This window comes from Podarcis raffonei, chromosome Z (genome assembly GCF_027172205.1).
Source record: "Podarcis raffonei isolate rPodRaf1 chromosome Z, rPodRaf1.pri, whole genome shotgun sequence".
Taxonomy (NCBI): Eukaryota; Metazoa; Chordata; class Lepidosauria; order Squamata; family Lacertidae; genus Podarcis; species Podarcis raffonei.
The window spans coordinates 4182202-4195423 of NC_070621.1; the positions used below are offsets into that span (position 1 = coordinate 4182202).

At 47.8% G+C, this 13222-nt stretch overlaps 1 protein-coding gene across 1 annotated transcript; it reads right to left on the reverse strand.

Annotated features, from left to right (window-relative positions):
* Positions 1–665: 665 nt before the first annotated feature.
* Positions 666–5609, reverse strand: TOR2A (torsin family 2 member A). Its single transcript, XM_053373367.1, has 5 exons — positions 5372–5609; positions 4482–4747; positions 4071–4246; positions 2444–2571; positions 666–1591 (listed from the first exon to the last, which is right to left on the reverse strand). Exons 1-5 carry the CDS (start codon positions 5532–5534, stop codon positions 1347–1349), a joined length of 978 nt encoding a protein of 325 aa, XP_053229342.1. The 5' UTR covers positions 5535–5609; the 3' UTR covers positions 666–1346.
* Between the last annotated feature and the right edge of the window lie 7613 nt (positions 5610–13222).

Consider the following 13222-nt stretch of genomic DNA (forward strand, 5'->3'; position numbering starts at 1 on the left):
CACTATTCTTGCAGGATAGTGACTAACGCACACAGAAGCTCGGCGACTTGGAACCATTTAGATTAGTAGTGCTAGCGTAGTGGTGGGAAGCTTGTGGGCTGAATTAGCTCTGGCAAAGGCCCTCATTTAGGCCATGAGGCAGTTTTTCTCAAGCCACACCCACTTGCTCTACGCCTTTTGCTATACAGTGGTACCTCGGGATGCGAACGGGATCTGTTCCGGAGCCCTGTTCGCATCCCGAACAGAACATAAGGCGCGACAGCGCGTGTCACGTTTTACCGCTTCCACGCATGATGTCATTTTGACCGTCTGCTCATGCGTGAGCGGTGAAACCCGGAAGTAACACGCTCCGTTACTTCTGGCTCGCCGCGGAGCGCAACCCGAAAGCGTTCAACCTGAAGCGTATTTATCCCGAGGTATGACTGTACTGTATAGCGTCAGGTCAAGATGTGACTCTGTTTCCTGGCACTGCCCAGCAGCTGAGTACCAGCAGTTTCAAAGCCCTGTGTAATTTCCCATGTGGCTTGATTTCAAGATGCATTGCCAAAGGAAAAACTGGTGCCATGGGGATGTCAGGTGACTGGCTGTTGGGCAGCTCCCACCCACCTAAGGATCCAGTCTGCCACCTGGTTAAGGTCTTCCCACCCTAGTGCATTACACAACACTGCAAAACAGCTGTTTTATTTACCTGTGGGCTTCTCAGGCACTTTTGAGTGAAAATCCAGTTCTTTGTACAAAAGGAGGCACTGGAAGACCATCTCTCCCCACAGCACCATTGCCAACAGTGCCTGGTGTCACTTATATTGCCACCATCAGCACGTAATCACAATAAGGCAAATCAATCCTGTATGGATCAGTTCAGATGAGATGGATCTTGCTACAACATTTTAGCCTAGGACTGTGGCTTCTGGCACATTGATACAATCACAGTATGTCTTAAAAAATGGTACGAGAGGTAAGATTTTTAGATTCCAAAGAAAACTGATCAAATTGTGCTGTGTTAGGGAATCTAAAATTGTGATCATTGCCTCTTTTTCTTTTAAGAAAAAGTCTATATAAGACAGTGTTATGAGAGCAGCCAAGATTCCCTTCCAATACATCACAGACTCTACTCCTTTGTTGTCAAGAGTCCACAGCACAAGGCTCAGGGCAAAGTATAAAGTGCTTTTTGGTTTCCTGGTCGGTCAAGTCAGCATTGCTGTTTGAGTCTATGCTCTGGAAAGTCTCTTCCTTGATCCTAAAGCCAATCAGGATAATTGGTGAGGCAGTCTTTGTGCTGAGCCTTTAAAACTCCAAAATTGTCACCAGCAAAGTCTTTGCAGGCAAGTGACCAGAATCTGGAGAGATCAAAGGAAGAAAGAGACCCGTGAAGCCACTGTTTTGCAGCCTGTGGCTGAGAACACTTTCAACTCTGCTGGAAAGTAAGGGATGTTGTCAGCAACTGCCTGGATGACATCTGGCTGTGGCTCTAGGTCTCGGCTGGTCAGCTCACTGGCCACACACTGTTTCACATGGTGCTGCTTCAAAGGCAAGAAAGGCACGAGGAAGTCAATAAGGTGCTGATCGATTATCCCAGACCTCCAAAATCCATCTGCAGGAGAGAGAGAGATCAAGTTTCTAAGTAGGGAATTAAGTAGGGGAAAGGCCTGTACTCTTGAAGAGGCCTGTAGTGCACCACATATGTTTGAACTGGACCACTGAATCCCACCCCTGGGGGAGGAAAGATAAGATTTTTGCAAAATAAATCTCTGGCTGACAATTTTATTTCCTTCCAGGTAATATGGGCCACAGTGCCTTTGTGTGGCTCCTTCTTCCTCAGCAAGAGTTTTACTGCCCACATTTTTGTATGAAAAGCTCAATGTTCCCTTTGCTATGGGCATGGTTCTCTCACCCAAGGCCACTGAATGTGGCAAAGGGTATTTCACCCACAAAAGGGTTACCACTATAAAATGACAGTAGTTTTTAAAATGCCATGTGGGCAGGTGGTCCCAAGCACTTCTGCCTCTACAAATTCCTGGTGGGGCTTGGAGGTTACAAGTAAACTCAGTTTGTGGGGAAACAGGTATGTTGAGGGGAGAAGTGTGGGAGGAAGTTTAGCACTTCTTTCCTTTTTCATATTGTTAAACTATGGAATTCACTCCCACAAAAATATAGTAATGGCCACCAACTTAGATGGCTTTAAAAGAGGGTAAGACAAATTCATAGAGGATAAGGCTATTGGACACTATGGCTATGTTCTGCCTCTACTGTTGGCAGCTGTATGTCTTGGAATATCAGTTACTGGGAATCACATACAGGGAGAGTTGCACTAAGGTCCTGTTTGCGGGCTTCCCACTGTGGCAGCTGGCTGACCATGGCGAGAACAGAATGGTAGATCAGATGGGTCTCTGACCTGATCCAGCAGGGCTGTTCTTATGTTTCCTGTTTCTCAAATGATACTCACTTTGGGGGTTTTCAAAAGCAGCTTTGTAAACTGATTCTTCCAGATCCTTGAGGCTGATCTCCTCACGGTCTTTATGGGCCCGCCAGAAGTCCAAGGTAATTTGGTTTATCTGCTCCCCACCAGCATTGCTATCAGAGAACAAGACAGGATGCAAGAGAAAAGATGCCTTGTGAGAACACACACTTCACTCATAAGGATGTGCTTCAGTGCTTTAACAACAATACTGTATGGATCACCTGCTCCTATATCAGGTTTGGGGAACTGTGGCTCTCCAGATGTTGCTGGACTCCTAATAATCTCAGACAGCATGGCCAGTAGGGATGGGGGGAATTGTAGTCCAGCATATCCAGGGTGGGGGCTCAGGTTCCCAATCTTTGTCCCTACACCATCTAGCCACTTCCCCAAGATCAGGAGAGGCCTTTCTCTGCCCTGCCTAGGTTGGAAGCACACCTGGGTGGGTCAAGGGTCAGCCTTTTCAGTGGCTGCACCCAGGTCACGGAACATCTCGTCCCCTGTGAAGTCTGGTTGGCACCTCCCTTACTTTTCATTTTTGTTGGTTACTGAAGACATTTTTATAATGGCGGGCTTAATTGGATAGGTAAACAAAGTTTTCATGAAATTGATTTTTTGTTATTTGTGCTAAGGTGCTCTGAGTAGTGTACAGAAGACATAGAACTCTTCTAATAAATAAATATAAAATATGCACTTATCAGTCCCATAGATTACAATTCTGAACCTGCTTACCCGAAAATAAACTCCACTGAACTCAAAAAGACCTACTTCACAAAGGACAAGTATAGGATTGTGCTGTTAGAGCTGGCTGTTTTCATTTAGAATCATATTTTAAAGAAAGCAAAATCAACTGAAGTTTATGCACAGACAATGGTGCTATCAGGGCAGGACTTTGGGACAGGCATCTGGGGTCAGGCCTAGCTGAATGAGCAGGAAGGCAGACAAAGACAACAGAGCTAGGTTTACATTTTGAAAACACTTAGCATCGAAAGAAGGTGCTGTGCACACTATGGGATCATTAAGTCAAATATTCTCTTACTGCACTACAGCTGGGGTCTTTCTTTCATGACTTTGAGGCAGAAAATATAATTTGCAGATGGGAGAGGAGGAATTGGTTTCAGATGGTAAGCAATTCCTTATTAGATAATTTCCCACAAAGTCCTATATGGAAGGGCTGTATTTCAGTGGCAGAGCATCAGCCTTGCATGCAGACCAATCCCCAGCAAGAGCTGGGAAAGAACTCCTCACTGGAAACCTAGAAAGCTGCTGCCAGTCAGTGTACGCATTACTGAGTGAAATGGGTCAACGGCCTGGCTCAGTATAAGGCATGGGTAGGCAAACTAAGGCCCATGGGCTGGATCTGGCCCAATCGCTTTCTAAATCCGGCCCGGGAATCAGCATGTTTTTACATGAGTAGAATGTGTCCTTTTATTTAAAATGCATCTCTGGGTTATTTGTGGGACATAGGAATTTGTTCAATTATCCCCCCCAAAATACAGTCCGGCCCCCACAAGGTCTGAGGGACAGTGGACTGGCCCCCTGCTGAAAAAGTTTGCTGACCCCTGGTATAAGGCAACCTCCTGCCTTTTATATCTGCTATTTAATCAGTGTCTACCTAATAAAAATGAAGATGGCTTTCCTGTAGTTTGTTCCAAACACAACCCAGGAAGGTCCCAAGAATGGGATAATCACGTCGACCAAGCCTGGGTGCATCCTGTCCATATCGTCAAAGATAAACAGTGATCGGCCACAGCGTGTCAGATTCCCCTGGATCCAGTTCTTCAGATCTATCTGGGAGAAGATAGAGAAAAGAATACTCATCCAATACACGAACAGCAGGAGCATGTAAGGAAAAAAAGACCACTGCAAACTGCAAGGCCTTTTACACATACTTTTATTAGGTCAGGCTACACTGAAGCCTCCAGACTACATGTGTCCTACTGCATTCTAAAAACAGGGACCTGTGTGATGATTTGCCACAGAAAAACAAAGCCTGCAACTTGGTGCTGAGAGGCAGCTTCCTTACCTTGTACTGCTCGATGTGTTCTGCATGGGGGAAATGAACTACTGGGGAGAAGTGGTGGACATATGGGCTTCGCAGCCCAGAGCGAAAGAGGTGGGGGACTAGCAGAGATCCAACGAAGGTTTTCCCCGTGCCGCTCGATCCGTGGAAGGACATCACCAGAGGCTTCTCAGGGCTGTTGTTGTGCACAAATCCCTTCAGGCCTTTCATGAGAAGCTCCCTTGCCAATTGCTGCCCGACCAGGTTCACGGCCAAGTTGCATTCTAGACCTGGGATGAATCAAGAGGCTTAGTGGGGGCGGGGATTCTTCTTTTTGCACTGCTTTTAAAAAACGCACACATCTAACCCCCCCCCCCAAGAACTGCACCCGAGGGGCGGGGGGTAATATGGGGATACATATTGTTGGGGGCTCCAACCCCCAACCATTCCTGACCCTGGGGCCAAGATCTGCCCTCACAGCAACCCTTGGAGGAAGGCGCATATGATACAGGATTAGGAGTGACGAGTGGATGTAAACACAGTGGATAGATAATATAAGGATTTATACAATTTTTTTTAGAAGATATTTATTGAGATTTTCCACCTTAATACATTAAAAAATCAAAAAAGAAAAAACAAAAAAAGTTAAAAAGAGAGAGGAGCTGAGGGAAGTCTGGGGGGAGGGAGGGAGGGCCTGATGGGGAGATGGGGGGGGAAAGAATGAATATGATACGTTTTGATATTTCGATATGTTAAAATTGTTAAATAAAAATTTTTTTTTAAAAGGAGTGGCGCAGTGGGGACTAGAACTTCTGCCACCCCAGCTGAGAGTTTCGAACCGTTGAGGTGCACGTGCTCGCGCCTGCGCACTCTGCCTCTCTGCAGCCCCTTCCCCCGCTCCTCTCCCCTCTCACCTGCCAGGTCGGGCCGAAAGTCGCACTCGCAAGTGCCCGAGAAGCTGCAGTGCCAGGAGCTCAGATCCAAGGGGCCGCTGGAGCTCACCAACCCCAGCGGAGGGTAGAGGTGGAAGACGACCTGCAAGAAGGGCAGCAACAAGCGCCCCCCTTCCCAATCCATTGCGCCTGCCGAGAGTCGCGTGCCTGCCGCTGCCGCTGCCGCTGCTGCCGCCGATCTGGCTCCCAGCCTGCCTCGGGGTCCAAGCGGGAGGGCGGGGCGCAGCTTCGTAACTGGGCAAAAGTTCGCTTCTGACGCTGCGGAAGGGGTGGCGCCTCAAGGGGCGGGCGGGGCTTGAGTGGCTGTTGGTTAGGATGGGAGAGCTTACGTCAAGGCAGGGTTTAGGCGGGAAAGGCGCTGAGGGGGGAAACGGCGCTTCATTGACGGGTGGGGATTTTTGGGATAATGTTTAATTTTGAAACCTAGAATGCCGTTAAGGGATAAGTTGGGAAGTGTGTATGGGAATAATGAAAAAAAAAGTATGAAGTGGGAAGTGTAACTGGAAAACTCTATTTTTTTTAAAGAATAAAAAAGGAAACAGTGCCTCATACAAGAGACCTTATACAAAGTCGGACCATTGGTCCTCTGACTGGTAGTGGCTTTCAAAGGTTTTTAAGCACGATTTCCCCCCCTTTGTCCTCTGTGGGGTGGCAGGAATCCTTCAGTGCACTGTGCCTTTCACTGCCCCCTTGGTGTCTTCTGAGGTTGGCAGCTGCTGTCCTTGCTCCTCTGGACCAGAATTGGTGTCCCACGTGTGGGAGCGATTTGCAGCTCACGACTGTCCTGCTTCTGAGACTCACCTTCCTCCCCTGTGCGATCTTTCTCCTCTCCAGGGGCATAGCTGTCAAGTTTCAGATTTGAAAATAAGGGATCAGCAGCCTCACCTGTCCCGGGGACAGTCTACGGGATATCTAACAATCCAGGATAGCAGCGGGAAACGGCGCTGGAATAACCCGCAAAAAAAGGGAAGGTTGACAGCTATGCTCGGGGGCTCCCCACCTGTCTGTGTTGCCATTCCTCCACAGTCCGCTCAGCTCCATTGAGAAGCTGCATCTTTGCTTGGAGCTGCTCTCCATTCTCTGCGCTTGCTACAGATGTACTTTTGCGTGTTCTGCAGCAAAAAGACAAACATGGCACAGGTGTTGCAGATCAGCTCCCGTAGTCTGTTTCTTGCTATCATGTCAAAAGCAGACTTGAAGTTTATAAAAGCTGTGTAAAGTGCCCCACCAGCAGGAGAATATTTTTCTGATGCTGTAAAACCAATCCCTGGTCAATGGATGAGCAGCCAGACCTAAAACATGCTTGCTCTCCCTCCAGGAAATTTTCTTCCTCCATCTAACTAGAAAGTTTCTCTAAAAGATGGCTAGCATACAATTTACTGATGATACTTAAGAGTCTGATTGATCTAGAATTCCCCTTTTTGTAAATTGGGATAATGATTGCAAGCCCCCAGTCTGGTGGAGCACATGGAGTATGATCAATACATGTGAACAGGACAGCAAAAACTGGTGCCCACCATTCCAAGTTTGACTTTATGAATTTGAGGGTTGGGTGCGGGTGTGTAATTACTACCTGGGGACTTTGCCCAATTTAAGTCCAGAGGTGAACCTGCCAATTTCAGATAATGAAACGGGGCCACAGTACGCTCCCAGAAACATGAAAGTGGTCGACGCCTTTTGGCAAAAAGCTTTTAACCTGACCTCCAAAATTGCCAACAATATATCCTTCCTGATTCGGCACTTGCTTTCTTATCCCTAGATTTGACCCCAAACTCCACCCTTAAATCTAAAGAATTAATTTCCTTCCTGTTCACAATAGTTAGTTATTGCCCAGCGATGGAAGGAAACCTCTAATATACCAACAGAGGTTGGGTTAATATCTGGAACATTGCTGTATCAGGCATGTACAACACATCGATCGCAAGCCCCCAGTTGACCGTGGGGTTGGTCGATCTCAGGGTCTTTCTCTGCAACCTCGGGATCCACATCAGCTGCAAGGCTCCCTTTGATGGCGGGGGGGGGGGGGAGGGAGAGATCGCACACTGGTTTGGGGGTGGGGGGAGAAGAGGCTCATAGATCACAGGCTACTTGAAGTTGGACATGCCGGGACTACAGCATTAAACTACACAGCATTAGCCTTCATACGAGTAAAACTAACCTGGAGATAAAAAAGATAGCTTCCAAACAACTACTCGTCTTCACGTTACCTGCACCCCTCCATGTCTATTGTACAAGAATGCAGAATGCATCATATCCTAAGAAGAAATCACAAGGTCTGCAAGAGAGGCTACACACTGGGCTGCCTTCCCCTCCTTCCTCACCTGTCTATAAAGGCTGGTTGTCTCCCTCCCTGACCTAGCTGTGCTCTGGTGTCCAGGCAGAGGGGTGGATGCTGGTCAGCAGAACAGGCTCTGTGACCTCAGTGAGTAGCTAAGGGAGGCATTATGAGCTCATCATTCAGGTGTCCAGGCAGAGAGGCTGGTCAGAGGGACAGCCTTTCGTGGGGACAGCCTATGCAATTTTACTGAATGAGACTCCCCTAAGGCCAGGCTGCTGCTGCTGCACCACCAGCACCAGGTAGAGATGCAGGCTCCTGAATGAGTGTGTCTAAGAATTTCCTGCCTGCCTGCAAGTTAGATCCCCACTTTCAGCGAGTGTGCCCTGATGCCCTGGTGTCAGTCTGCAGTGGAGAGGTGGGAACTGCTGTTGCTGCCTCTTGCCCTGGCTTAAAGCTTAAAAGTTAGATTATCCATTAGAGGCAGTGCTCAAGATGAGCTCTGCTCTTCCTGCTCCTCCTTTGCAGATGAGGGAATGGTGGGGAGGATGCCCACCCATGTGGATGCGAGCCAGATGGTCCTGGAAACAGCTGGGGTAATCCACATGGGTGAGCAGGGAGAGGGGTGCCAGCCTCTGCCCAAATTGGGCTGCTGGCTTTGGCGGGGAGGGGGCATCAGCCGAAAGAAGCTTTTGGAGTGTTTTTAGGCCTTTACCCGAGGGTTATTTTGTTGCCTCAGATGCCCCCTTTCTCTACTTTTGGGGCTTTTGTATTTTTTTTCTTGGGGGGTTCTCTTTTGGGGGGTTAGGTATGCCTCTCCCCTTTATGGCCAGGTCTCCCCTATCTTGCTTCCCACGGGTGGGTGGGCTTTGTTGGATTCCTTTAGGGATAGGTTCCAGGGTCTTCCTCCATCTCAGGCGTTCACCCAAGTCTGGAAGAAAAGAAATGGAGGTACAATCATTGTTTTCAATGCAACTAGTTTGTCTATAATGGAGAGTCTTCATTTATTCCAATGTTTTATATCCATATTTAGAGCTTTCCAAACCGTACTATAATTAAACTGATACAACTTGTTTGTTCAAGTTTTGGGTAATTTGCACCCCCAGATATCTAAAACTTCCTAGCTATCTGAATCTTCAACATTGCTGTAAAAGTCTGCTGCATATGAATGGGGTGGTGTATGAAAAAGCATTACCTCTGCTTTCTTAAAAGTATCTTGCAATCCTGAGACCCTGGAGAACTGTTCCAACTCTGTACATAGTACTTTGCCTGCTGTGATAGGGTCAGAGGTACATAAAATTATATCCTCTGCAAAGAGGCCTGAATTTTGTTCATTTCTGTTTGCAGCCACTCCTGTACGAGGAGGTCCCAGAGTGGGTTGGGCTTCTACCTGCTGGAGGACCAGAAGCATTTCCTTGTTTGCGGCTGATAGAGTAGGGACAGGGCTCCCAGTCTGGACAGTGGGGTTCCTCTGTTCCTGTGGAATGGGGGCTAAGGTTCTGCGATGGTAGAGGCCCACCCTGGCTAAAGATTTAGGCACCGGCTAAATCCTATACCTGTTAAGCTCACCTGTTTCTACAATTCGGTGAGATAGGGGTTACAACAGCAACAAAGATCATCATTCATCTAAAAAACAATTGCTATTTCAGGCTCTCACACGAGAGCGGAATCTAACCAAACTGCTTTTGTTTCTGGATCAATGTGGATCATTTATGGATATTTGCGTATTTATCTACTGCTTTTCCTCCCAAACTGATGTTTTGTGTTGTTGCTCCCTATAAACTCTTGGTTTGTAAGCTGCTTTGGACTAATAATAATAAGAAGAATAATTTTTATTTATACCCCGCCCTCCCTGGCGAGAGCCGGGCTCAGGGCAGCTAATACCAATAAAATCACAGTAAAAACATAATTTGGGGGGGGGGGGAAGAAAAAAAACCAATTTCAAATACAGGTTAAAATGCAATTTAAAATGCAGCCTCATTTTAAAAGTAGCCGATAAATCAAGACCATAAGGGGAGGGAAACATAAGGGTCAGACTGAGTTCAAACCAAAGGCCAGGCAGAACAGCTCTGTCTTGCAAGCCCTGCGGAAAGATGTCAAGTCCCGCAGGGCCCTGGTCTCTTGTGGCAGAGCATTCCACCAAGTTGGGGCCAGTACTGAAAAGGCCCTGGCCCTAGTTGAGACCAATCTAACCACTTTGCGACTTGGGACCTCCAGAATGTTGTCATTTGCAATGACATTGCAATGTACATTGTTCTACAAAACGCAGTGTAGATGGACAGTAGTACTGAAAATAAATATGTGATTTTGAAGGAGCCTCAGACTTTATTGGCACATCTAGTGAAATATATATTCAAGAGTAGGCTATTGAATGGGCCTTAGTCATGGCTTATCTAAGCCCCATGGGGGGTACTGGGACTTTGACTAACTGGGGTGGCTTTTTCAGAGAATCTGCCTTTCTCCCTTCTCTCTTGCTGTCTATCACAGCATCCACTTGCATGTATGTTACCACCTCTAAGTTGTCCAAAGATTTCATCCATTCCCCGGCTATAAATCCTTAACTTCTCAGCTGGCTTCTCTGTCTGCTTCATGGGATAATGAAGCAGATCAGGAGAGCATCTAGATAGCACAATTTCCTACCTGCCATGTTGATAGGAATGCTGACACAAAAACCACAATTATCTAATCTGAGAGCACGCCTCACACTGCTTACTGAACGACGTCCGGTAAGAAGTGGGCAACGGAATAGCGATGATGCAAAGTTGTTTCTTGCTGTCTCTACGGTAACCCTGCAGAATGTGAGGAGGGGGCTAGGAGAATATCAGAATCAGATGATGTCATCATGGAAGGTGGAAGAGCAGCCTGGGGATGAGAAAAGGGTGATCAGTTCACCCTTCCTGGTTGACCATTCATCTTCACAAATGCTCCCTACACATGTTTAAACATAGTCACCTGAATTTTCCTTTGGAGTTTGTTACTATCTTCCATGGAGACAATGTTGGAAAAAGAGAATTGCACTCTGGAGATGGCCAGCCGAGAGGAAGTTGTAGGAAGTACTCAAACCATACGATTCCTGCCTTTGTAGCTTATCCCCACGATATCAAAATAAGCTCCAATAGACAAGAGGGGAAGACTCAAGAGCAGCAGGTGCAGCCTTAGAGCACTCCAAGCAGGCTTTGGAAGGCACAGCATATCAAATGATTCCTGGCCCTCCCCAGAGGAGGAGGAGACGAGTGGTGGTGATAGGTGTCTCCCAACTGAGGGGAACAGAGGCACCAGTGTGCAGAGGAAACAGGATGCGCCAGAAGGGGTCTTCCAGGTGCAAAGATTGACAATGTGGTGGAGAAGTTGCCAAGTGTTCTCAAGCCCACTGAGCACTACCCCTTCCTTCAGATTCATGTGGGTACAAATGCTACTGCCACACACAGCCTTTAACATATAGAAAGGGACTATGAGACTCTGGGCACGGAGCTGAAGAGCCTTGGGGCACAGGTGGTCTTTTCATCACTCCTTCCTGTTGAAGGTCATGGCCCAGGAAGAGAGAGGGGCTGTGTTGTGAGGCATCCACTGTGTGTCCCAAACCCCACTCACCAATGCTACAAAGGCATCAAGGAGGACAAGGAACACAACTTTGAGGCAGTGTGGCATGACAAAAGCCACCTGAACAAATATTAGCTCCTCAACTAACCAACCAAGGTGTTTATTCCATGAGTACTGCTGGGATTATAAAATTGTCATCCCCAGTGAGATAAGAAATGTCAAGTTATCCTGGATGCCAAAAGAATATGAAGAAGTTAGAAGTAACTTATGACTCCGTGGCCCTCCTAAAATCACACCTAAAACTAAACTGGAGATAAAAAAGATAGCTTCCAAACAGCTACTCATCTTCACGTTACCTGCACTGCTCTCCATGTCTGTTGTACAAGAATGCGGAATGTATCCTATCCTAAGAAGAAATCACAAGGTCTGCAAGAGCGGCTACACTCTGGCCTGCCTTCCCCTCCTATAGAAGGAGCCCCATTCTCACCTGTCTATAAAGGCTGGCTGGCTCCCTCCCTGACCTAGCTGTGCTCTGGTGTCCAGGCAGAGGGGTGGATGCTGGTTAGCAGAACAGGCTCTGTGACCTCAGTGAGTAGCTAAGGGAGGCATTGTGAGCTCCTCATTCAGGGGCTGTTTAAAAGGCCAGGCAGGCAGGCACCCTACAAGCTAGCTATGGTGTCCAGGCAGAGAGAGGCTGGTCAGAGGGACAGCCTTTGGTGGGGAAAGCCTATGCAATTTTACTGAATGAGACTCTCCTAAGGCCAGGCTGCTGCTGCTGCACCACCAGCACCAGGTAGAGATGCAGGCCCCTGAATGAGTGTCTCTAAGACTTGCCTGCCTACAAGTTAGGCCCCCTCTTGCAGCGAGTGTGCCCTGATGCCCTGGTGTGAGTCTGCAGCGGAGAGGTAGAAACTGCTGTTGTTGCCTCTTGCTCTGGCTTAAAGCTTAAAAGTTAGAATATCCATTAGAGGCAGTGCTCAAGGTGAGCTCTGCTCCTCCTTTGCAGATGGAATGGTGAGAGGGGGTGCCCACCCATGTGGCTGCGAGCCAGATTAGCAAAGCCTCTGCTCAAATCCTCTATACCACAATCCAACAGGAAGATTTCAGCCTCATTGGCCTCCCCTGGCTCGGTTTCTCCACCTACAGCACCAAATTCCCTCAGCTTGTCCAGGGGACACCCAAAGGAGCCATGTTGGGTTGTCTTCCCCCCGCTCCCAGGGTCCTTAGGGTGCTGAGACCAAACCAATGAGCGAGTCTGATATGGGGACGTTCTGCCTGAGGGTGCATCTTGAATTGGGGATGGCGCCAGGTCAGGGTGAACAAGAGTGCCATCAACAGGGACAGGATTGGGGTGAGACACATAAAGGGGAGGGTCATATTCTTCAGGATCAGAAAGTACCTGGGGCGGGGGCAGAGGGTTTATGCAGAGGAGCCTTTTCTAAGACTGGCAGAAACTTACACGGCTTCGTCAAAGCAGGTTTCAACGTCAAATCATGAAACAATTCTCCATAGTTATGTTCATCCCATTTCCCAGTGTTCCTAAGGAACTCCAAAAATTTCAAAATAATGCCGCAATCTGTCATTCCGAATTCAGGCCAAACAACAAGTTCACTGAGGTCATAAAGGGGCCATTCCTGATGGCAAAATTGCCTTAATTTTTGCTTGGTCAAGTTGCCCCCCAGGCCTCCCGCCACAATGGACCAAATATTTAGTGGAATTGCACCCATCCGTGCTGCCCACCCTGCACCCATCCTGGCCCCTTCGGGGGAAGTAGCCAGCCCCACCCACCCACCCTGCACCCATCCCTGGGTGGTAGATCACTCTAATGGTAGATCTGTTCTAATTTAGCAGTCCCATTGACACAAGCAAATCTTAAATCAGCCTCCAATCTTGACCCTGGTTCACAGTCAGCATATAAACCTTGCGCATTAAGATTTAAGATTACAATTAAAGGAAAGTGATCACTTTCAGTACTTACAGCCTTCTTAAAACTTGGC

Excerpts from the sequence above, each read along its gene's own strand:
- TOR2A (XM_053373367.1), bottom strand. The coding sequence starts at position 5,534 with ATGGATTGGGAAGGGGGGCGCTTGTTGCTGCCCTTCTTGCAGGTCGTC. Across the intron at positions 4,748-5,371 it reads CTTTCGGCCCGACCTGGCAG|GTCTAGAATGCAACTTGGCC; the intron begins GTGAGAGGGGAG and ends GATTCATCCCAG. Across the intron at positions 4,247-4,481 it reads AACACATCGAGCAGTACAAG|ATAGATCTGAAGAACTGGAT; the intron begins GTAAGGAAGCTG and ends ATCTTCTCCCAG.